The 23131-nt window shown below is 35.6% G+C and overlaps 1 protein-coding gene across 15 annotated transcripts in view; it reads right to left on the bottom strand.

Annotated features, from left to right (window-relative positions):
- Positions 1 to 23131, bottom strand: part of MYCBP2 (MYC binding protein 2) — a 253255-nt gene that overhangs the window by 16663 nt on the left and 213461 nt on the right. For 11 of the 15 annotated variants that reach the window (XM_087865059.1, XM_045810924.2, XM_045810926.2 and 8 more), the window contains 14 exons: positions 21771 to 21928; positions 20258 to 20457; positions 19225 to 19374; positions 15794 to 15954; positions 14614 to 14770; positions 14222 to 14446; positions 12007 to 12072; positions 10380 to 10619; positions 9963 to 10061; positions 6983 to 7063; positions 5654 to 5920; positions 4884 to 5167; positions 3357 to 3453; positions 1515 to 1634 (listed from right to left, as the gene is read on the bottom strand). In XM_087865059.1, coding sequence (XP_087721185.1) covers positions 1515 to 1634; positions 3357 to 3453; positions 4884 to 5167; positions 5654 to 5920; positions 6983 to 7063; positions 9963 to 10061; positions 10380 to 10619; positions 12007 to 12072; positions 14222 to 14446; positions 14614 to 14770; positions 15794 to 15954; positions 19225 to 19374; positions 20258 to 20457; positions 21771 to 21928 — 2305 coding nt within the window. Of the gene's footprint in view, positions 1 to 1514; positions 1635 to 3356; positions 3454 to 4883; positions 5168 to 5653; positions 5921 to 6241; positions 6415 to 6982; positions 7064 to 9962; positions 10062 to 10379; positions 10620 to 12006; positions 12073 to 14221; positions 14447 to 14613; positions 14771 to 15793; positions 15955 to 19224; positions 19375 to 20257; positions 20458 to 21770; positions 21929 to 23131 lie in introns of those variants that run through there. The other 4 variants (XM_045810925.2, XM_045810938.2, XM_045810935.2 and 1 more) reach the window with 3 other exon arrangements.

Genomic DNA, 23131 nt, shown 5'->3' with positions numbered 1-23131 from the left:
AAAGGAAAGGCTGTCACAATACTGAATTTTTAGAAAAGACTTACAAAACACTGACTTTCTGACACATGATAACAGCTCAATAAATGCCAGCTGAATTTGAAAATACATGGAAACACAGTGGCACTCAAGTTTTCCTGACGTGGTACCAGGCACACGGGCTCACTGCTGTGTGGGCCATGTGCACAGTAGCCACTCAAATATTTACTAACTGCTGCTGGATGAACCATTCTGGTTTTTACCTGACATAGAAGATTATCCTTTATTGGTCTACTATGGAAGCAATCTATCAGCAAATGGATTTATATATTGAATATTTACCATATCGATGCCTCTTGCAAATTTTCCTATCTAGCGTCATCTGCCTGAGGCACTATGTTCCAAGCAAGGTGGCACAATGACTGTTCGATTTTACACAGTCCCATGAGTAGGTGGGTATATATTAAGTCCTTCTGGATAATAGCAGCTCCTCAGAAGTCTCTGTATGCCCCTAAACGCTTAGCACTAACCCTGGTATACTTTGTCAGAAATAAGTAAATGTCTAGCAAACTTTAGAAAACAGCCCTCAGAAACAGTTTAAAACTTTCTGGGGCTTAAAGGGTAAACTTCAGTTTTAGACAGAAGGATATATTTCTTCATTACCGAAAAACAATTATTTAAGAAGCGCATATGCGTGTCCCTGGACATAAAGAGGAAGACAGGGAAAAAGAGAAACAGAAAGAGAAAGTGCGCAAGGAGAAAGGGCGAGTGCGGAAGGAAAGAACGCCCGTGCGTGGAGCTAAAGAGGGACTGCTTCACATGTCACACTCACTAGCAGCACGGCATCAAGCGGCTTTTTTCTGCCCCAGAGAAATACAATTTGTCTTCCTTTCCAGACTTCTGAAGATTAAATCAGGCAATTTTCACCAGTGCTTACTTCTTTCTAATGCTGCCACACTGCCCTGCTTCAAGGAAATCCCTCATCTCTTTTGGAAGTTCATGAAATTTGGTAGGTCAAAAGTGACCGCAGATGTCTCATCCGAAGAACGCGAGCCTACTCTTTAGCTAAGAGATTCTGCCCCACCCTGCCCAGGGCTTGTACTTTTTGCTTTTTTAAAAGTAAGGTCTGTAAATCCAACAGGTAGGCTCTACTTAAGAATAATTAAGCCATACCAAATGAGTAAGGGAGGGCCTTGTCTTTGAAGGACCTTCAGTCTATCTGAGCATAATGCTGACACTAAGCTTACTGTGTAAGCTACAGTAAATACGTTACTAGAAAGACAACATAACGGAACTTAGCCTTTTCTAACCAGTTGATCCTTAGCTTCCCAAATAATAACAAAAAAGGGATAAAGAACACATAACAGGGGAAGTTTATAACCACTATACTTAGTTCATAATTCAAAAAAGCCTTTCATACATTTTCAGTAAATATGGTATTTGGTAAAAAAAAAAAAAAAATTGGATGGAGCTGACTTACTAAGTTTATTCAAACCTATTACTGCAACGATACAAACCAAATGAAAAGAAACTCCTACCCTGGTTGTTGCAATACATCTCACTGGAGATCTAAATTCTTCCTCCATTTTGGTCAAGGCAATGATAGTTTCTGCAATGGCATTTTTTGTCACTCGGGACCATGCTTCAGACAGATGACCCTATTGAGCAGGAGACAATAATTTAGTAAGAAACCAGAAATGTATAATCGTAATAGTAAATTCTCTTCTCTTAAATAACATCTCATCAGAAAGGAAAGATTTATTTGTTAGTGTAACTTAAAAAAAAAAAAAATTTATTTATTTATTTGAGAGAGAGAGAGAGTCAGAGGGAGAGGGCATGAGTGGGGGGAAGAGTAGAGGGAGAAGCAGACTCCATGCTGAGTGTGGAACCTTCTGTGGGGCTTGATCCCATGACCCTGAGACCATGATCTGAGCTGGAAATCAAGAGTTGGATGATCAACTGACTGAGCCACCCAAGTGCCCCTGTTAGTGCAGCTTTAGATTCAAGGGCATACTTTTGAAATAAAAATCCTTCACAACTCTATGAAAAATTCAACTTCTAATCACTATTTTAATGATTGGAATGTAAATAAAAAATTAGCTTCTCAATACTTTTTCTATAGAGCTCAAGAGTATTTGCTCTTTACATTTAGATAAAAACATAGTGGAAATATTAAATCTATACTTCAGAAATTCTGATTATGAAACCTTGTTATTTAACACAAAATTTATATAGCTAAGTTAATTGCTTTTAGATGAATATTACTAGAACCCAAGAGCATAAATGGGTTCACATTACAACTACTTTATTTAAAATATTTAATTAATTAATTAATTTGAGAAATAGAGCATGAGAGCATAAGCAGGGGGAGGGACAGAGGGAAAGGGAGAAGCAGGCTCCCCACTGAGCAGGGAACCGACGCGGGGCTCCATCCCAGGACCCTGAGATCATGACCCAAGCTGGAGCTGAAGGCAGACGCTTAACTGGCTGAGCCGCCCAGGCGCCCCTACAAACTACTTTTATTTGATAACTTGATTTTTGCTGAACATAAACACCTGACTACCACAAAATTTAGGTGTTCCTAAATATTTTTTCTTAGTATTTCATCCATTGAACATCCTGAGAAAGACTTGTTGAAAAGCGAGAAAGTTCTCCATTTCTCCAACTAAGGAAATGTCCTTGCTGTTGGGAAAAGTGATAGAACTTCCTATTTCCCCAGAATACCCTCTCTTGCCTCCCATCCATATGCTATCAATCTCTTAAAGGGCAGTTCCAGTTCCTCCTCCTCCTCCAAAATGTTCTGTCTGCTCTCCCTCTCAGGATCCCACATTCCACAGCATCTTGCCCTCCTGAGCCTGAAAATATAATGGAATGGGAGGAAACTAGCATTATGGAGCAACCAATAAAAGCCAGGTACTCTGAGAAGTACTTTCTTTTTCTCCACACTCCCAGATCTCCCCAAAAAGAACATCTAAAGACAATGATAGAGAACATTAATAAAGACGAGTAAAAGCTTTTAAACCAGAAGAATTAAAGAGAATGAGACACTTTCACTTTGGGGAGCCCTGTTTTTCCTTTAGGGTTTTGGACTCAGGTTGATTTGTAAGGCTCAAAACAGTATTTAATTTTTTAAGTTTTAAAGGCTTAGAAGACTAATGTAACAATTCTCAAGTAAATTAATTGGGAAGCTTGAAATGAACAGTTTACACAAAGGACAAATTAATCACTGACCAAAAAGACAAACTGCGCAATAGTTAACCTACTAAACAGAGGCTTTAAGTAAAGCAAAATAACACTAATGTAGCAGAATAAAGCTGTTTGTTTTAATCAGATTTCGACTGTACTTCAATGACATAATGATCAGGAGGATGGGAACTCACTGCCGCCATATCCTTAATAAGTTTAATGATGATCTCTGAGATTTGGGTAGGAGTTGAGCCCTTCATCCACCAATGACTTTCACCTCGACGAACATAACTACAAAGAAAAGTCAGCATTTGCAAACCAATCAGTGACAGTTACAGACAAATACGATGAAAACTGCTATTTCGGCATGCATTTAAATTTTTTTAAATGATTCAAACAATTAAAGAATTTTAAAAATAAATTAATCAAAGTATTACCCATAATTTCTCTCTTCAACCCTGAGAGCAGCTATTCTGATACATGTTTCCTTCCAGGTATTTATTTATATATTATTTTTGTACCCTGCACCTTCTAGAACAGAGCTATTCAAAGCATATCCGAAGACCACAAACTATTTGTTACGAATCCACAGAGAGAGCTAGTAAGGGCTCGCACCAGAATATGTCAACTATGTCACTGAATACACTACTCTTTACTTCAGCTGGCATTTCTTTCTTTCTTTCTTTTTTTTCTTTTGTAAGACTCTCTAGATGAAGAAAGCAACACACTGATTTACATTCTGGTGTTATTTAATATCATGGACTGGCTCTTTGACTAGTACTGTTCCAGATGTCTAATTTTCTGCTGTTAACACACAATTCTGTTACAAACTTCCTTGCATATATCTTTGTGCCCATGTAGAAACATTTCTGAGGGAAACAACCCTAGAAGTAGAATTGGTAGGTCAAAGGAAAGCGTATTTTAAATACAGTGATATGTTAGTAAACTGACATCCAAAAAGGCTGTAGTAATCTACATGAGGTGCCATAAAAAATGCCTATTTCTTCATAATGTTGCCAAAAGATATTTTCCTATTGTTTTAATCTACATTTCTCTGATTCCCAGTGGAGCGTCTTTTCATTTGCCTACTGGCTATTTGTAATTTTTCTTCTTGGAACTAACTACTCTTGTCATGTATCTTTCTATCAGTTGTTTGTCTTTTCTCATTAATTTGTAGTCATTTTCTAAATATTATGACTAATAATTTATTCTCTATATAGCATTATATAGGTGTTAAATATTTTTTTCAGGTCAGTTTATATTTTAAAAACTTTTTAATATAATTAACTTCCATTTTTATGTAGCCAAATCTGAGAGTTTTTCCTCTGTGACATTTGGGTTATATGTTTTAAGGAGGTCTTCCTGAATTGAAGATTGTAAAAATACTCTTCTATAATTTGTCCTAGTAGGGTTTTAAAAGAAATATACATAAAGCTTTAATTGATCTCAAGTTTACTTTTGCAAATGGTTTGAGATAGGAGCCTACAATATTTTTTCTACATGAGAAGTATTCCAACATCATATATTCAGCACACCTTCCTTTCCCCAGTAACTTGAAGCTACACTTTTATTATATACAGCATTCTCTTTTATACGTGGATTGTTTATGGCTTCTAGTTGGTAAACAAGCAAACAAGGTGGAATTTGAAATCCTGCCTTAATTCTCCAAATAGTAGCTCCGTCTGTTCTATTTTAGTATTAAAACAGATGCAATGACCAACCTGGAATTGAAAATCATCGGAAGAGTAACTGTTGTAACACCTTTGCCCACAGTGGTACCAGCTGTTCCTGTGATGGTAGTTCCTTTGGCTTTCAGCTGTACTGTGAGTGCTTTGGCAATGCATCCCAGAAACATGTCCAAGATACCTAGTTTATTCCAATCTCCTTTTTCTGTTGAGTGAATGATATCACTGATATCTGCTGGGGGGAGGGCTTTCACTCCTATGATGCTGGCCAGACGATTAGGGGTCACTTCAGGCAACACTCGTCTTAGTAAGGAGGTTACCTGATAAGAAAAATAAAAGGAAAGAATTCCTCCTAAAGATTGGTGTTTTAAAGTTTTCATTTTTTTAAATAGCCTAGCTGCCGTTCTATAACTTCAAAAGCTTTCAGAAGGACAGAAATATGATTTAAGCACCATTTTAATTTCTGAAGTGGTAATTACCCCTCCAGGGTAGCAAGAAAAAAACATGTTTTTATTTGGTCAGCAATAAAGAAACATTACACATCTAGTGGTAATAAGACAATCAGTAGACAGGACACTCTTTATCGCAATAGCATAGTAATAAAATGGAACATATTTCCATATTCTCATTACAACGAGTCAAAAATAAAAAGCATGTTAAAATGCAATCCAAAAAAACCAAAAAAAAAAACCCAAAAAATAAAGATCAATAGTTAAGACCCTAAGGTGATTCTCTTTGATAGTGTAATTTTTAAGAGTGTCTCAAGGAACAAAGCAAGCCAAAAGGTAAGTGGTATGACCAGTTACCTGTCTCTGGACTCGAGGAGAGGCCGTATGGAGCAGTGAAAAGAGATCCTGGAGCAGAGTTAGCTGCTGAGCCAGATACTGGCGGCCCACATTAGAGCCACTCAGGGCTAAGACCATAGAGAGCAGCTCAAAGCAATAAGCATCAGAGGAGGCATCTTCGTCATTGGGCTGAGAATTGGCATTTTCTTTGCTTGATATAGCATGTTCCCATTCTTCACGAACTCTGGTGGCTTCCATGCGAATAGCCTGGACGATGTGAGCACACACCTATTTAAAGACAACATAAAGAAAATATAAAAACATATTTGTAAATCTGATTTACTACTTCTAGTAAAAAAAAAAAAAAGATAATATTAGTTGATACTCTATTTAATACTCTTTCACCCCTTTAATTCTCCATCATACTACTTTCTTAACTCATCTTAAAAACAATTAAGGAAAACTAACAGAATCATGAATAAAAATCTTAATATTTAAACCAACTACTATGTAGAAACTATTTATATACAAGTTACCAATACCCCTGCCTGTGGTTTAAGACATCAAACAAAAGCAAATTACCATATTTTATCACTTCTAAGGCATATTTTCCTTCCATATATAATTAATATTTCTATTCATAGTGTGTTTTATAATTGATGGCATTCACAATGTAACTGGCAGCAAATTTTCTTTTTTTAGTGATACATGAAATAACAGCACATTTTATAACTGGTAGCAGCACATTTTATAACTGGTAGCATCTAAGATTCAATGAAACACTGTTAAAAAGATAAAGCACAGATAAATTTATTTACTTAAACAAGATTTAATGATGTTGAAAGTTAAAATGATGGGCTTATTTAAAACCAGTGTTTTATTTGACTTCTGAAGGGCTAATTATTTTGTTATCTAGGTACCCCATTATATGAATAATCTAGCACTACTCCATCTCCTTATAATTAAAAATATTAACACTGACTTAGTTAACACTATAATTGCTCAGAAAAAAAAATCAACTGGCACACAAAAAACAGTGGGAAAAGGAACACAGAAAATGCAAATGAAATTTGATATAGCTATAGATATTTGACACCAAAATGAAACAATCTACCTGAAAATGAGAAATAGCAAAGAGCAGCAAGGTAAGAAAGTTAACATTTATAACAAAATCTTTCAAGGGATGCAGGTATGCCAATATACTGCTTCCTCTCTAGAAAAAGGCAGACACATTCTGCAGGACCGATGAAAGAGTCAGCATAAAAAAAGCCTCCATAAATTTTGGAAAACACTTTACACCCTAAAAACAAATAAAAACTGATGAAGACAATGAAATGGCTATTTACCAACCTGTTTTTGTAAATTAGTCAGCTTACTCCTGCTGAATATGATTCCAACCATATGTTCTTTTAGGTCAGCATCTGATGTTGCCTTTACATAGAAAAAGTGGGGAGAAAAAAAACAAAAAACCCAGACTCTTTGAATAAAATTTGCATATTTGGTCTTAAAGTATCTTGAGAAATAACTATGCAGGTATTTTTATAAGGTGAATTTACTTTAAATTGAGGTCTGTAACACTAAGACAAAGGATAAAGTTTGAAGACACCACTATTGGTTAAGGTCAACCACAAAAAAAAGAGCAAAATTTCTGAATTTAAGAAATCCAAAGAGGCACACTATCTCTTCATGAACTTCTTTAATCTGTCAATTTGGGCCACTTTGATTACATCTAATTCTAAATTGTGAGTATCCTACATTTAGTCATTAGAACAACTCAGAAAATGATATTTGGTTAAAAGAGAAATATCCTAACAAAACTCTATGATAATGGTGTTCTTAATTAGGCTAATTGACCACTAACAGGCGTCAAAGAAACATACCAAAAGAATAGACATAAAGGCTGACATTTTATAGTGCTTATTATGTGAATGGTACTCTCCTAAGGTATGGATACACAGCAATATAGTTAACACATACACATACTCTTCTTTAATCTTCACAACAAGTCCATTACGTAAATATGATGTTTTATTTTACAGGTAAGAAAAGTGAGGCAAAGCTACTCTTCTAAGAATAAAAAATGGCTCTTAGCTTCACTTTCCTTAAGATAAAGCTACAAGAGAATGTAACGCCCACTTTAACAATGAGAAGAAGCTGATAATCTACAAAACCATATAATTTTTGGTGCCCATCGGACAGCTGAGGTTTGCAACCAGGTAAACTAAAATCCAAATAAACCCATATAATTGGACACTTCAAAACTTTCTCTGCACTTAACAGAACAAGTAAACGAGCAAACAAAAATCAGTAAAACTCTTGAAGACTTGAACAAAATTATCAACCAACTTGAACTGATACTTATAGAACCCCCTCACAGAACAAAAGCAGAGTTCAAGTTCTTTTCAAGTGCATGTGGACATTCACTAAAATATGTGAGTCAGAATTCAAATCTTAACAACTTTAAAAGGCCTGAAATTATACAAAGTATATTCTTTGAAGACAATGAATTACACTAGAAATTAGTAATAGAAAGCTATTTTGACAAATCCCCAAATATTTAGAAATTAACACTAAGTTATCTAGGGGTCAAAGAAGAAATCAAAACAGAAATAAAAAAATATTCTGAACTAAATGAAGTGAAAAAAATATATAACCAACACACCAAAATTTGTGACATTCAACTAAAGCAGTGCTAAGAAGAAAACTGTACCATTACTTATATGAAAAAAAGAAAGATCTCAAGTATTTGAACCTAGAAAGAAAACAAATCAAACACAAAGCAAACAAATGGAAAGAAGTAATAAAAGAAGATACATCACTACAGATACTACTGATATTAAAAGGATAATAAGGGTGTATTATTAACAACTTACACCAAAAAATTTAGCAAAATTCATCAAACAATACAGTTTAAAAGGATAAATTTTTTCCTTATCTAAATTCTACTTCAAAAACCTGACATAAAAAATGATTCTCTTAATAATTATACTATTTCATGGGCACTAGCATAAACTTTCCCAATCAACCTTAACATCTCAACCTACACTCTCCTACTATTAGGCCGGCCTCTTTAATGAGCCCTGCTCCCATTCCCTCTGTCGATCTAACTCTGACTCATTCCCTTTCAGGTCTGGGTCATACCCAATATCTACCAAAAGCCTCCTCTGACCACTGTAGGGCACACTCTGAAACCCTGTGACATGTACAGTGTTTTCACATACATAAAAAATTGATTACATGCTATATATTGATTTCTTTTTTGGGATGTGTGTGAAAGGTTCATATCTAAAAGAACAGAACACAAGCTTTCTGAGGGCTTGGTAACAATTATCATAGTTATTTAGCGCAAAATTGCCATTTGCTAAAATTTAGTTGATTTAATGAATAGTCACACAGTCTTATAGTCATTCAAATGATATCTCCACAGGATGCTAAAAGAAACAACCAGAGTTTATAAAATCTTCTTTTCTACAGACCCCAAATAGAAAGATGTGGATGGCTTAGACATCACTATATCAGAAGGTGCAGCGCTAGACTAGGTAAGTCCTTGAAATTATCTTTCAAAGGGCTGCCAAGGTGATTATCTGTAACATCTAACAACATAAGAATATTGAGAACAGTCAGGGTTGACCTCTTTTTTGGAATAGATGAGGTTTTCCTCTTGGGTATAGAGCTTTAGAGTAGACCAAATAAGTAAAAGTAAAGGCAACTACATTTTAAAAGAAATTTCAAGAACAAGATGAAGAACAGGTTATTCCAATAAAACTATACTGAATGCATGTGTATTTATGCCATGGATATAAAGACAAATCAGATATGTACTTGGTCTTTAAGCAGCTATGATTCAGTAGAAGAGACAAATATGTGTACAAATAAACATATGAAAGAAATCGAGAAGAGACTCATAAAAACCATGATGAAGTTTAGCAGAAGGAAAACTACATCTTGTCTGGGCGAAATCATAAAGAAGATTCCTGGAGAAGACAGTATTTTTGAACTGGACTGTGAAGGGCAGATTAAGTGGAGGAAGGAGAAGGTCATCGATGGTGCTCAGTACAGTCAATGACTAAGCTGATTTTACAAAGCCTAATATTTGAACACAACAGCCCAAGATACAGAGCAAATTTTGTTGTTACTTACAATACTAGCTAGAACATACATAAACAATTTCTTTAGTTTCTCCATCTTCTAATTAAAGTAAGAAACACTAACTGCATATAAACTAATATCACCTATCCATAAAATACATGGCAATAAATGGATTATTTCACTGAACAAAAGTAAGAAAATGAAAAAGGGAAATAAATATTTTTAGAATACAAATAAATACATTGTATACTTTTTCCTCTCCTTCAGGTGATGACAGGAGTGCCTTTTCCTCTTGTTCTGGTGTAGGTTCAGCATCTCCAGAGATGAGCTTTCCAAATACCTGATGAAGACAGGAACACGAGAAGGAATCAGTAGCAATAATTATCAGGTGTGAAAGCTAAAGAATGCATGAGCTAATTCTGCAGGTTTTATAATATTACTATGCCATTCTTGCTACACGCCACTACTTTTAAGAATTATGAGCGCAAAATGAAACGCAAGAGTTTTGGGCTATGAGAAGAAGAGAAAATGGGTCACATCTGTTGCCAGCCATCTCTAACAAGTTTTACAAAGCATTTTGTTACTATTTTGGTATTATTATTGAATAAGATTTTATTTCAGGATATCCAGTGCTAGATTATGTAGTAAGGACACTCACTTGAGATGTAATAAGTCTGAACACTCGCAGAGTCTCAGCTTCACAGTTCCTTTGCTGGGCCACACTGGCTGAAATCTGGCCAGCAATTTTGGTGCTTTCACCATCCTTCCAGCCCAGGACTTTTACTTGTCGAACTCTCAGCGTATTTTCTGGGCCCTTTAATTCAATCTTGATGATGTGATTATCTCCTCCTGGAAGTTCACTTGTTACCCAACCAATGTGCCTGGAATCCAGATCAACCTAGCACAACAGACAAGGGACAGAAACCTGATACAGCTGTCTCACTCTCTTATCACTGTCCTAGACTTAGTGCTAATAACAGCAGGCTCAAATCACAAAGACTTGTGCAGAGACCAAGGTTTACTACTTAAACCTTGTGAGGATAAGTAATACTATAGTAGCTATTATACAGATGAAGTGAGGTTAACACAGGTTGAAGGATTCTCAGTATGACATGGAGCTGAGAAATAAAATGCAGGGCTGAGTACTTTCCAGGGACAAGTTACATAAGTAACATCATTAATCAATCTATGTGACTGTCCTTTCCCTATACTGACTGTGAGTAGAAACACTCACAAGATCAGCATGGGGCCCTGTTTGTGAATCTTCACATTAAAGCATTATTTACAGATAAGCATTTTTTTTTAAAAAGAAGAGCACTTTTGATATGCAGTTAATATATTTTACTTTTGAAGAAAAATTAGATGTAATTTCACATCTGTGAGTCCTTATTTCACTGTATTTCACTGAGAAAATAACTTTTTTTCAAGGATTAAATTTCAATGCACTGTGAAATGGTTTTTGACATTATTCACTTGGTAAAATGAAAATTGTTCTTATGGTATTTGATGTCTAAGAGAAATGACCTGGGCCTTCTACATTATTTATAAAGACATCTAAATTGATATTATTTTAATTGATGATGCCAATTTTCTACAAAGAGCATTAAGCATAAATAAATAGTATCTCACTGAATAGGATTATTTCCCTAAATTTTTTAGGCTTTTAAACAAAATTTATTATTTGTTTAATCCAAAATCTCAATTCATTCTTTCAATATGATTTGAAAAACAAAGCAAAACAAGTGGTTAACATTTATGGGATAAAGTAGCCATAGAAGAACAGCTTTGATAAAGTTTCATTAACACAAGTCAGTTTATACAGAATCTCAGATACACGCCCAAATAAAACCTAACGTGTTTCTAGAGGTGGTTTGTAAAATCAACTTGCAGCCTGGATACAGTTTTGGTGTTATAAGTGATAGATTTTCAGGCTGGAGGACAATAATCTACAGTTTAACCTGAAGTGTAGGTGTTAATTGTGAATTGGATCTATGATGCATTTAAGGCACCCTGACTCTTTGTAAGGGAGCTGGAGGCAGAGTGGAGGACTGTAGGTACAGTATAATCGCTCACGACAGGAGAACATTTAGGGCACTAACAGACAAGATGTTCAGCACAGGGATGGTTGTAAATGTTCCTGTATCTGGACTATTTGTCAGTTTGTTTTGTAAACAGATGATTTTCTGTAATACTTTGGTAGCATGCCAAAATGAGAATTTAAGACTGGAGGCTGAGAAGAATTTCTCCCTAGGCAGCAAAACATTTAATGACAAAATTTTAATTACCTGCTTTATTCTGCACAAATCTTCTACTGCTTTGCCAGTTAAGAAGGTCATTGAGGTAACTTTATTCTAAAATAGACAATTCACAACAATTATTATTCCATATTCCTGCTCCTGAATTTACAATGATTTCTTACAGCCTACCAATATCACATTAACTCTATCATTGTTCTTCCTAACTGACGTCACTCCCTCTGCCCAACCAACCACATTCTTACAACTCCAGTCTTGCCTTCTCTTATTCTCAAAAGTTCTACCTTCAGTCTCTATAGGCTCTGAAAGAGAAGCTTTAGCATTTCCTCTTTTTATCTGAAGCCTAAATATTTATTTAGTTTTAATTTTTAGGAAGATTTTATTTATTTGAAATAGAGTGAGTGAGAGAGAGAAAGAGAGAGAGAGAACGAGGCAGGGAAGAGGTAGAGGGACAAGCGGACTCCTTAGTGAGCAGGGAGCCCAACACGGGGGCTTGATCCTAGGACCCCGGGATCATGACCTGAGCCGAAGGCAGCCGCTTAACCAGTTGAGCCACCCAGGTGCCCCCAAAGTCTAAAGATTTAAACTCTATCGTTATCATGAGACATTAATTCCTTAGAGAACTGTATACTTAGCTATGGATCAGCTCTAGGCTGGTGCAATTCAAACTGCTGTGCGTAAGGCACTGGTGGTGGGCGGGCTGGAGACAGAGGTACATCAGCTCAAGGATGCACGTAACATAGAGGAGGTTTCTTGAAAGCAGATGTTGGCTTACCTACTGGGGCTTTTAAAAATGAATATTGCTATGATTAACTCCCTAAAAGGGAAAAATGTCAAACTGATTGTAATCATTGTTCTGAGGGAGAGTATGTCCTAGCTTAAAATATACCATGAATCAAAGATAACTTTGTACTGAACAGTAAATTCTGGCTAGAAAAATGTTATGATTTCTTACATTTGACTTTGTAGTAAGATAAAGTAGTTGTGCCTATTGAAACTCTTGGCTCTGCAAAGCAGATAAGCTTATGATAATATTATCTAAGCCCCCTTTCCTTATTCACTGCTAGGGAATAGGAGTTGGGGGTGGCTGTGGATGGCAAGGAGTATTCCGAGAGCAGACTGGACTTCTGAGGCTGTCATTCCATCTGGGTTACCCAAGACCCAAACCCACCACTCTGGCTCTTTCTGGGAAAGGAAATACATGAATGGGATGGGAGAAGCTTGGCAATGATCAAAGGGGATTTATTAATACTGTATCTGCTAGCAAGCCACACCCATTCTGAGGGAAAATTCTAAGGAGTATCCTTCCCCAGGAACAGGGCTAGTAGAAGCATGTGGGTTTGGCAGCTGGTGCCTTCTTCTTGATTCTTAACACTCAAGTAAACAGGACTCTTTTTCCTTTGTTTACTGCCTTTTGTAAAGGAGTACTTAATTCAGTTGAAACATGTGAACAGGCTACTGCTAGGAAAAAGATAAATTATGATTATTCGGGTTAGTCTAGATACCCCACCACCACTGCCCTGACAGCTAAGACTGAGGGCTAGAAACTGACAGCTAATTACATGACAGGTCAAAGTGTATTAAGTGCCATCAGAGTAATATAGAAAAGAATCTAGAGAAGGGAAAGAGTAATTTTTTTAAAAGATTTTATTTATTTATTTGAGAGAGACAGAGATAGCAATAGAGATAGTGAGAGAGAGCATGAGTGGGGAGGAGAGGGAGAAGCAGGCTCCCCGCTGAGCAGGGAGCCCGACTTGACTCTGGGCTCGATCTCAGGACCCTGGGATCATGACCCAAGCCAAAGGCAGACACGTAACTGACTGAGTCACCCAGTCACCCTGGAAAGAGTAATTTTTATAGAAGAGGTACTAGGAGAGGATTTTTCTCCTGGTCTTTGGAGATTTGGGGAGAATCTGATAGGCAGATTTTAAGGGGAGGACTTCCAGGCCAAGAGAAGAGCTTAGATAAGGGCATGCGGGTAGGCAGTTACAGGGCAGGCATTTATCCTGCTTAGCTGGAGCCAGGGTGTTATTTGTAACCACACCTCTTTTTAAAATTAGTATTCCATAGTGCCCCAGTCCTCTTAATGTGTTTAGATTTAAGATTTATTTGGGAAATATAACAATGTTGTTTGGTTGGTGAAGTTCCACAAGAAAATCTTTTTGCTAAACTCAGAAATGATAGGGCATGGTCACTGAGGGTCTGAAAAGAACTAACGAGCCACAAATTAAGTTTCCTTTCTTACCCCGAGATCTCGGGAATTATCCACATGGACAGATACATAGCGGGCATTGATTCCTTTTACACAGTTGATGGTGATGTTCTTAGTTTTGTTTTTATCCTCATCTCCTGATTCCCAAAAGGTTTCTGTAGAACCATCTGTCAAACTGCCAATCATGGCAGGTCGGCTTGAAGTTTTTATGTCAACAATGCTGGTTAAGTCCTTTAAGCACATTACTATGCACAATTCCTACCAGAAACAAAGGTACATTATTATAACACTGAAATGGAAATCTTTCATGATAATAAAACAAACAAGACATGAGGTAAGAAACAAATGAACCAACTTGCAGTTTCTCCTTCTATACAATGTTGAACATTAGTGGGGTAACAGAGGACAGCTGGTAAATGACTGACCTGACTCATTGCTTCAAAGCCAGACTGAATACTGATGCTAAAACTTTCTTCACTATCTCCATCGTCTGATTTTGACAAAATATTGTTAATGTGGTGAAAGACATTACTCTGATGGAGGAACTGGTGATCAGACTGCTTGAATTTCAGACTCCAACACCTAAAAAGGTATAAGCAATATATTAAATAATTCCTAAGGAATTCCTGGAAAAGCACTCTGTAGTTAATATTTCAAAAGATCTTAATGTTCCAGGTGAAAAACAGAAATAAAAAAAAAAAATCAGGGAATAATACCACTGCCTTTTTGTGAGAAATAAAGGTAATTTCTTTGGACCAAGGTAAGATCTAAAGAAAGTTCACTTATTTTACATATAGAAAAATACATTTACATATAAAGAAATTTGCTTCAAACAAAAAAGGTAATAAATCAATTTCACAGATAGATAAGTGTTACCCCAACTGAAACAGCCTCTCAAATTTATTAGTCTTATAATTTTATACTAATTCATCAGAGTGTATATAACACATCCTGCACTTCAAAAATCTTGTGAGGAGGAAACATAATCTCCCCTCTGTTGGTCTTATCATGAGGGCTGTGGGTAGCCAAAAATCACTCTATCACCTTACAGCTTATAAAAATCAGTGGAGCATTCATTTATATGTGTGGCCCCATATGTAGATCTGATAACAAGGTTCACAATATAGAAGTAATGTTAAAATCTTAGCAGGCTTAGACTTAAAAGTAGGTGATGTTCCCCAAGGTAGACTTAGGCTACCTTGCGTATAAAGGTTCCATTTTTCTCAAAATTCTTTTCAATTCAAAACCATATTTTGATTTGTTTCTGAGACTTCATTTTCCCTTTTGTGACATTTAAGAGTCTACTCTTGGGTAGCACTGAGACAAGTGACTTGGGTAGAAGGGGGGCGGGAAGTGAGGAACACTGTTACAGACTGATAATTCAGAGCACTGAGAAGTATATTAACCTGATTTTATAGAGGGGCAAACAGGTGTGAGCTAAGGAGGATGATTCTAGATTATGACGGTAATGAGTGAAACACCATTCACATAATGTAGAGATTCTTTGTATCTTACTATTTAAAAAGGTCTTTTGAGCATTTTGAGTTTGAATACTACATAAAATCTCTTCTCCATTGTACCTAGAACACTTAGATGTAAAATTACCTTAGGGCCATTTGCTGTAATGAACTGCCACTGGGGAGAGACATCATAAGATCGGAGATTGTTTGAAGTAAGCGGTGAAATGTGTGTGGTAAAGGATGGGCAGCTTCACCAGCAATCACTATATCAGAAAGGGGATGTTCGCATACCCTTGTGTCTTTCTCCTAAGACAGAAATTGAAAGCAAACTGATCAGTCTGTATGCAGAAAAGAACTTACCCTACACACAAAAAATTATGTATACTTAAAAGTGTTATGTATACTATAAAGACAGCCATGTAACAGAAATGTAAACAACAAAACGAAAACCAAATCATACCCAAAACACACATTAACTTAGTATGTTTGTATTATCTTTCGGGAAAAAAGTGATGACATCACTCATAAATAAGATCACCAAACAAAAGAGTACTGTACCTGTATCGATTCTGGTCTGCTCACAAATCTACTAACAGGGTGACTCTACATGTGTATGCAGAAACTGAGCCTCACCCAAACCGCTCACCCACAGAGTTGTCAGCCAACAGGCAACTGTTTTCATCCGATGAGTCTTAGGGTGGTTTGTTATGCAGGAGTATTTAGTTGTTAAAGGTGTGAAACAATCTTACACTTTAATTGTGGATTTTTTTCCTATTTCTCCTTGCAGTGCTGTCAATTTTTACTTAGTATTTTTAAGACAATATTATTGATACATACATGTTTAGAATTAATTGTTCATCATTTTGTAGAAAGCTTTTTTACCCCTATTATTAATTTTGTCTCAAAGCTTTTTTTTTTTTTTCTCTGATGTTAAAAGAGTCACACCACCTTAATTCTGTTTGGTGTTTGTCCAGCATATCTTTTTCTAAGCTTCCACTTTTAATCTTCCTGTATCCCTATGTTTTAAATGTGATGCTTATGAACAGCATCTACCTTTTGTTTTTTCATCCATTCTGACAATATTTCTTTTATTTAATTTTTTTAAAGATTTTATTTATTTGAGAGAGAGAGAGAAAGGGCACAAGCAGTGGGGAGGGACAAAGGAAGAGGCAGAAGCAGACTCCTGATGAGCAGGGAGTCTGATGCGGGACTCAATCCCAGGACCCTGAGATCATGACCTGAGCCAAAGGCAGACACCCAACTGACTGAGCCACCCAGGCGCCCCTTACTTAGTTATTTTTTAAAAATACTTATTTATTTGACAGAGAGAGAGAGAGAGCACGCGTGCATGTGCGTGTGGGGGGAGGGGCAGAGATAGAGAACCAGACTCCCCACCGAGCACAGAGCTCCACACAGGGCTCTATCTCATGACCTGGAGATCATGAAACTGAGCAGAAATTGAAAGTTGGACACTTAACCGACTGAGCCACCCAGCATCCCATTTTTTGTCTTTTAAATGGAAGATTTAGTCCTCTTTGGACTTATTTCTAATATGTTTCTATTTGCACCACTTTTTAAATTTTGTTTTCCCTTGGAGGGGGTGGCGCTGAGTTGATTTTTCTCATTTCTCTGTGAGTTTGGAAATTATACACTCTATTTCTTAACTTTTTTTTTTTAAGATTTTATTTTTAAGTCATCTCTACACTTAATGTGGGGCTCAAACTCACAACTCCAAGATCAAGAGTCACATGCTCCACTGCCAAAGCCAGCCAGGTGCCCATTCAATTCTGTTTCTATTTTTTGTGTAATGACACACACTACACTTTGTGTAGTGATACACACTCAATCTAAAGCTAATCAAAATCATTATCAACCCAGTGAACACTTAACACCAATCACCTGCCTCCCTGATGTATATGGTATTGCTGTGTGTATTTGGTACTAAGTTTTAAAAATCACTCCCCTTACACATCACTTTTTATATAGTCTTTGTTAAGATGTAACTCTTTTCTTTTCATTCTCAGCTCTTCCATGTGAGATCTCCTACTGTACCTGAAGCACATTACAATTTTCCTTTGTAACAGTCTGTTTGTGGCAATCCCTGTTTATTTTCTGAAAATATCTTTATTTTGCCCTTCCCCTATGAAGATAGATTCACTGGATTGACAGTTATTTTCTCTCAGCACACTGAAAATATCAATTGTGTTTTTAAAAAAGTTCAGTCTTATAACTTGCAATATTGTTACTGAAAATTTACCATTCTCACTGTCCCTACGTTAAGTGTAATTTTTCTCCTTTGTGGCTGCTTTAAAGACATGCTCTTTGTTTTGCTTGTTCAGATAATTCGCTATGATTTGCCCACCACGATTTCTTTTTCTTTATTCTGCCTGGGGTTCCCTGGGCTTCCTGATTCAAAGCACTGTCATTTGTAATCAATTCTGGATAATTCTCATGTATCAACTCTTTAAATAGCACCTCTTTTCCATTCTGTCTATCCTTGCTTTCTGGAACTCCAATTAGATAAATGTTACACCTTCTCATATTTTTCACTTTTTAAAGCAACTCATTTTTTTTCTGTTTTATTCTGGATGATTTCTTCAGGTCTCTTTTACAGTTCACCAATTTCTAGACTAATATGCCAAAAAAATCTCAGGACTGATGTTTTTTTTTTGGTTCACTGCTATTTTTCTAACAATAATTATTAAACTAATATATAATTCTTACATGTTAATTATTTAGTTTTTTTCCAAATCTGTCATTCTTACATTTCTTCTTACATTATTATAGTTTAAAGTTTGTCTTTTATTTCTTTAAACACATTAAACATAGCTATACTACACATAGATAGATAATTACAACACTGAAATTGTTTAAGGTCTATTTCTGCTGCCTGTTGTTTCTACTAGTTCTTACTCATGGTACTTTATTTTCTTGTGAGTTTTAAGAATTTGGCTATAATGTTGCTTGATATCCTTGGAAATTAATCATAAAATATTAAGCATATAATTTTAGAATGCCTGAAAGTGAATTTAATGCTGTCTAGTTTTCTTACAATATGGAAATGAGGCCCATAGTCACAGTGTTACAGAGGTGGAAACGGGGCTGGCCCCCAGGTTTTCAGGGTCCTAGTCAATGCCTTTCCATTATGCAGGTTGCTTCCTATAAAGTCCAAGTCCTTTCTAGCCAAGCAAACATTTTTAAATTTCATGTCCTTACACAGTATATATTTTTATGCTCTGCCAACTTACAGCAATGTTGTGAAGAGATAGATCTTCCATGGAATAATGTTGCCCTGTTTATCTGTCTTATATAGTACTCTAACAGTATATATCTTTCAATTCATTGCTTCATGACAATGTTTAGTGAGAAAATCAGAACTGAATGACCTCATCTTTGCTGGAGAGAAAACTTTCACTAAGTAGAGTGACTATGTTGTTCATAGCAGTGAAATTTTATTCTTGCCTTTAGGTTATATAATCTGTGAATGAGCTCATGCATATTATTCCATTATCTGAGGCGGTTCTACTCTTTTATAAAAATATGGACAATCAAAAAACCCCCTAAAATCTCACTTACTTGTTCTGCATTTTCTTTGTTTGTTTTATTTTCCTCATCCTCTTCTTCCTCTGGTTCCACTGGAGCAGGAGTCAATGATGCCACAAAATGCCACAGAATATCATGTAGAGAAGTCGTTTGGATGACATTACACAGAAGCCAGTTGAAAGCCTGAATAAATGACGGTTACATGAGTCAAAGATAAAAAGAAAATATGTGAGTAAACATTCTGAGTAAGAAACAAAGTACCTCCACGGACAAAGTGTTTCAAGAAAAGATATTAAAAATATCTGACCTTCATTTCACCAATACCACACTGACCTTGAAACAGTCAATAATTTTGGTCCCAATTAAAAAACATAGTAGGGAAAATAATACTTAGGAAATGCAATGCAGTAATTTTTTTTCAAACCACTTTTTATTTCAAAAATTCATCTTCATATTAATTTGCTGAAGCACGTTTTTTCCCCAACTTGCATTTAGAAACTTGCATTAAGAAACACATAATGTTTCTTAAGTTCTACACAAGCTATCATACACTTAAATGTATTTATATTGTTCCCACCATCAATGAAGTGGCAGGTTATTTATTATATTCATGACAAAAGAAGATTAAAAATATATATATAAAATATATATAAAAATATGACAGATAGCAATCCTATCATTTCCAGAAAATAGATTCAGGAAAGTTATTATAGTTAAATTTATAACTTAAAAGCCCTACTTGTTATCTCTTTTACATGATTCTTATAACTGAAATGACATCTTTACTATAAACAGCTTTTTAAAAAACGATACTAACAGGATTCAAACAATAAAGCAGTGCAGAAATAAATTTTTTTAGAGTGCATTTTTAAATATGGACCTCTATATTCATTTATGTTCATAAACGAAGAATTTAATTTTGATGTGAATATTTGATATTTTTGATTGGCTAGTGTTTCTTAATTTTTTGAAATTTCTGTTGGGTAGAAAAGGAACTAATATTAAAGAAAATCATCAAATGATTTATATGATTAATGAATCAATAACCCCATTAATGCATTCATACCTCCATAGCAAAAACTCGGCAAGCAGATTTCCTTAGGGCCTGTTTCATTGCTATTTCAAGACCTTCTAGATCATGATGTTGTATAACAAAAGCTAAAACTGGCCACTGGAAATTTCGTTCTCCTTTGGAAAGAGAGCTGTGGGCCGAGATTAGCCGGGAAAGTTCAGGAGATGGATGTCTCAAGAGGGAAGAACCGACTTCTATTTATTAAAAAAAAAAAAAAAAGTTAACTTTCATAGACAATAACACAATATATTTAAGATGATATTAAAAATAGCTTATTCACTATACAGTGTTAGGGTTTTTGGTTTGTTTTTTGGTTTGTTTTTTCATGTGACACAAATCGTAACAACTTCAATTTTTATTGAGGCTGAGAAAGATTAAATATATTTTTAAAGATCTTACTTATCTGTCAGAGAGAGCGAGAGGGAGCAAGCATGAGCAGGGGGAGGGGCAAAGGGAGAGGGAGAAGCAGACTCCCTGTTGAGCAAGGAACAGGATACAAGACTCATGACCTGAACCAAAGGCAGACGCTTAACCAACTGAGCCACCCAGGCATCCTGAAAGATTAAATATCCTACTTTCCTAAAATCATGTAGTTATTAAGTTGTCAAACTGAGTTTTGAATCCAAGGCTGAATCTAAAGTTCATGCTTTCTAAAACACTCTAAAGGCTAAGTGTTGTATTATTTTCCTTAAATGGAATCTATATAAGATACATAATTACCTATATATAAATATTAGACCAAATCTTCATTTTAATTAAGTGAACTACCTGATAAATCACCATATTATCCTTTTCTCTTGGATTTCTTTCTTTTTTTTTTTTTTTTAAAGATTTTATTTATTTATTCGACAGAGATAGAGACAGCCAGTGAGAAAGGGAATACAAGCAGGGGGAGTGGGAGAGGAAGAAGCAGGCTCATAGCAGAGGAGCCTGATGTGGGGCTGGATCCCAGAACGCCAGAATCACGCCCTGAGCCGAAGGCAGACGCTTAACCACTATGCCACCCAGGCGCCCCTTCTTTCTTTATTCTTGACACAGAATCAAGCAGCTCTGATTTGGGCCTATGGATACCAACTAGTCCAGATTATTTAACTTTTTTACTGATTAAGAGCTACTCCTATCTCCACATTATCTATTCAGAGTGGAAGTAGCTCCAAGAGTTAGAAGCTTCTATTAGGAATGAGAATATAATTGTGAAAGTGTAAGTCACTGGAACTATTAGTTCACTGAAACTTAGTAGAAGGGATAACGGTGGCAACCTTTGGCTTAGAACCTACCAGGTAAGATTTGAAAGGTCAATTTATTCTTGAATTATCACTAGGTGATAGGTGTCTCGTCCAACCGAGGTGCAAAATTTAGACAGGCATAATTCTGGGTGTGTCACATAAAAGGAATGTCAAACACAATTTAAAATTAATCCATTTCCTTTCAAAAACTAGATTTTAAAAAATATCTGCAAATAAAACCATTTGGACCATGCAATCTTCCTTTTTATCATTATACTTACCAGTGTCTCCACTGTTAACTCTTCTTCTAGGAATGGCTTTAACTCGTGCAGGTAAAATGGAGTGTTGTTTGTCATATTCAGAAGCAACAACTGAGTAGGATCTTTGGAAGACAGTTCTCTTTGCAAGATCAGTATCGGTTATGGGACTAGTTTCCAAACTGCAGATAGAACACGATGACAAAAACTTAGGAGAAAAAGTGAATAAAGTGAAACTATATTTAATTTATAATAGTGTAGTCAAATGCATGAACCTATATCTCATGTGGAAAAGCAAATTCAAAGCCAACCTGACAATCTCTCTTTAAATCACAATTTGATCTTTTCAAATGCAATAACATTTTGATTGATTTCAGAACCTGTGTCCTAAAACTTTTGGTTTTCTTAAATCTACTTTGCATTTTTAAATGAAAAAGAAGAAAAGGCATTAAATGTTCTAAAATCCTTTCAGAATCAAAAGCATTGTGGTGGAAGTTATGTCATGATATTCAAGAAACCTAGACAGATATATTCATAAGAGCACAGAAGAGAAAGAAAATAGATATGTACACACATAATAAATTGGAAAGTGAAACAATTCAATGTTCTTTCTGTATTTGAGTTTTCTAGTAGGTTTCTCATTCTTGGGAAGTGCTGCCCACAGCCCTTTCTAGGGCATGGCCACACTAAGTGCAACGAGAGATAACAAACTGGTTTTGGGCATAGAGTTATATTATACTGATATTCTAGAAGAACTCAATGATTTTCATTCCAGTTTAAGTAAACTAAAAATTTTTCTATTTATTATAGCAACATTAAAAAATACTTGAAAAGTTATTAATATGGTTATATATTTTTACTGAGGCCTTTTATAAAAAAGAGAAATGCCTGTCCCTACTTTATCTCTAAGACAGATTTACAAACTATTCTTCTCGTGTGTTCTTTTTTTTCTCTTATCTCATTCCAAATAGGGACAGTTTTGCTCACCATGAGTTCTGGATTTCTTTTCCATCATTCAAGCCAAGTTTGAACTGCTATGTCCATCAGTCAAGCTTGTATGTTTTCTAGGCAGTAGTTAACTCCCTGGCTGTTTTCTTTACTCACTAACTCTCTAAGGGTATATACATTCTTGTTTGAACAGGCTGTCAATACTTCATATAACCCAGGTGGGTAAATGTGCCTGGATGTCAGCTTGGGCCAACAGGTTCCAGAATGACTAGAGAATAGGTATACATGAATTTAATTCACTTTATAAATGGTGTTACTACAATACTCAAGACATTTGTTGTGCTTTCAGAGGAAGTTTATCCATCAACTTGAAAAAAAAAAAAAAAAAAAGAACTGCTATACAACCTAAAAAGATAATGACTTGTTCTTATAAAAAT

Source organism: Ursus americanus, chromosome 10, assembly GCF_024610735.1.
Source record: "Ursus americanus isolate L20-20 chromosome 10, mUrsAme1.1.p, whole genome shotgun sequence".
Taxonomy (NCBI): domain Eukaryota; kingdom Metazoa; phylum Chordata; class Mammalia; order Carnivora; family Ursidae; genus Ursus; species Ursus americanus.
This window is presented reverse-complemented; position numbering and strand designations above follow the sequence as displayed.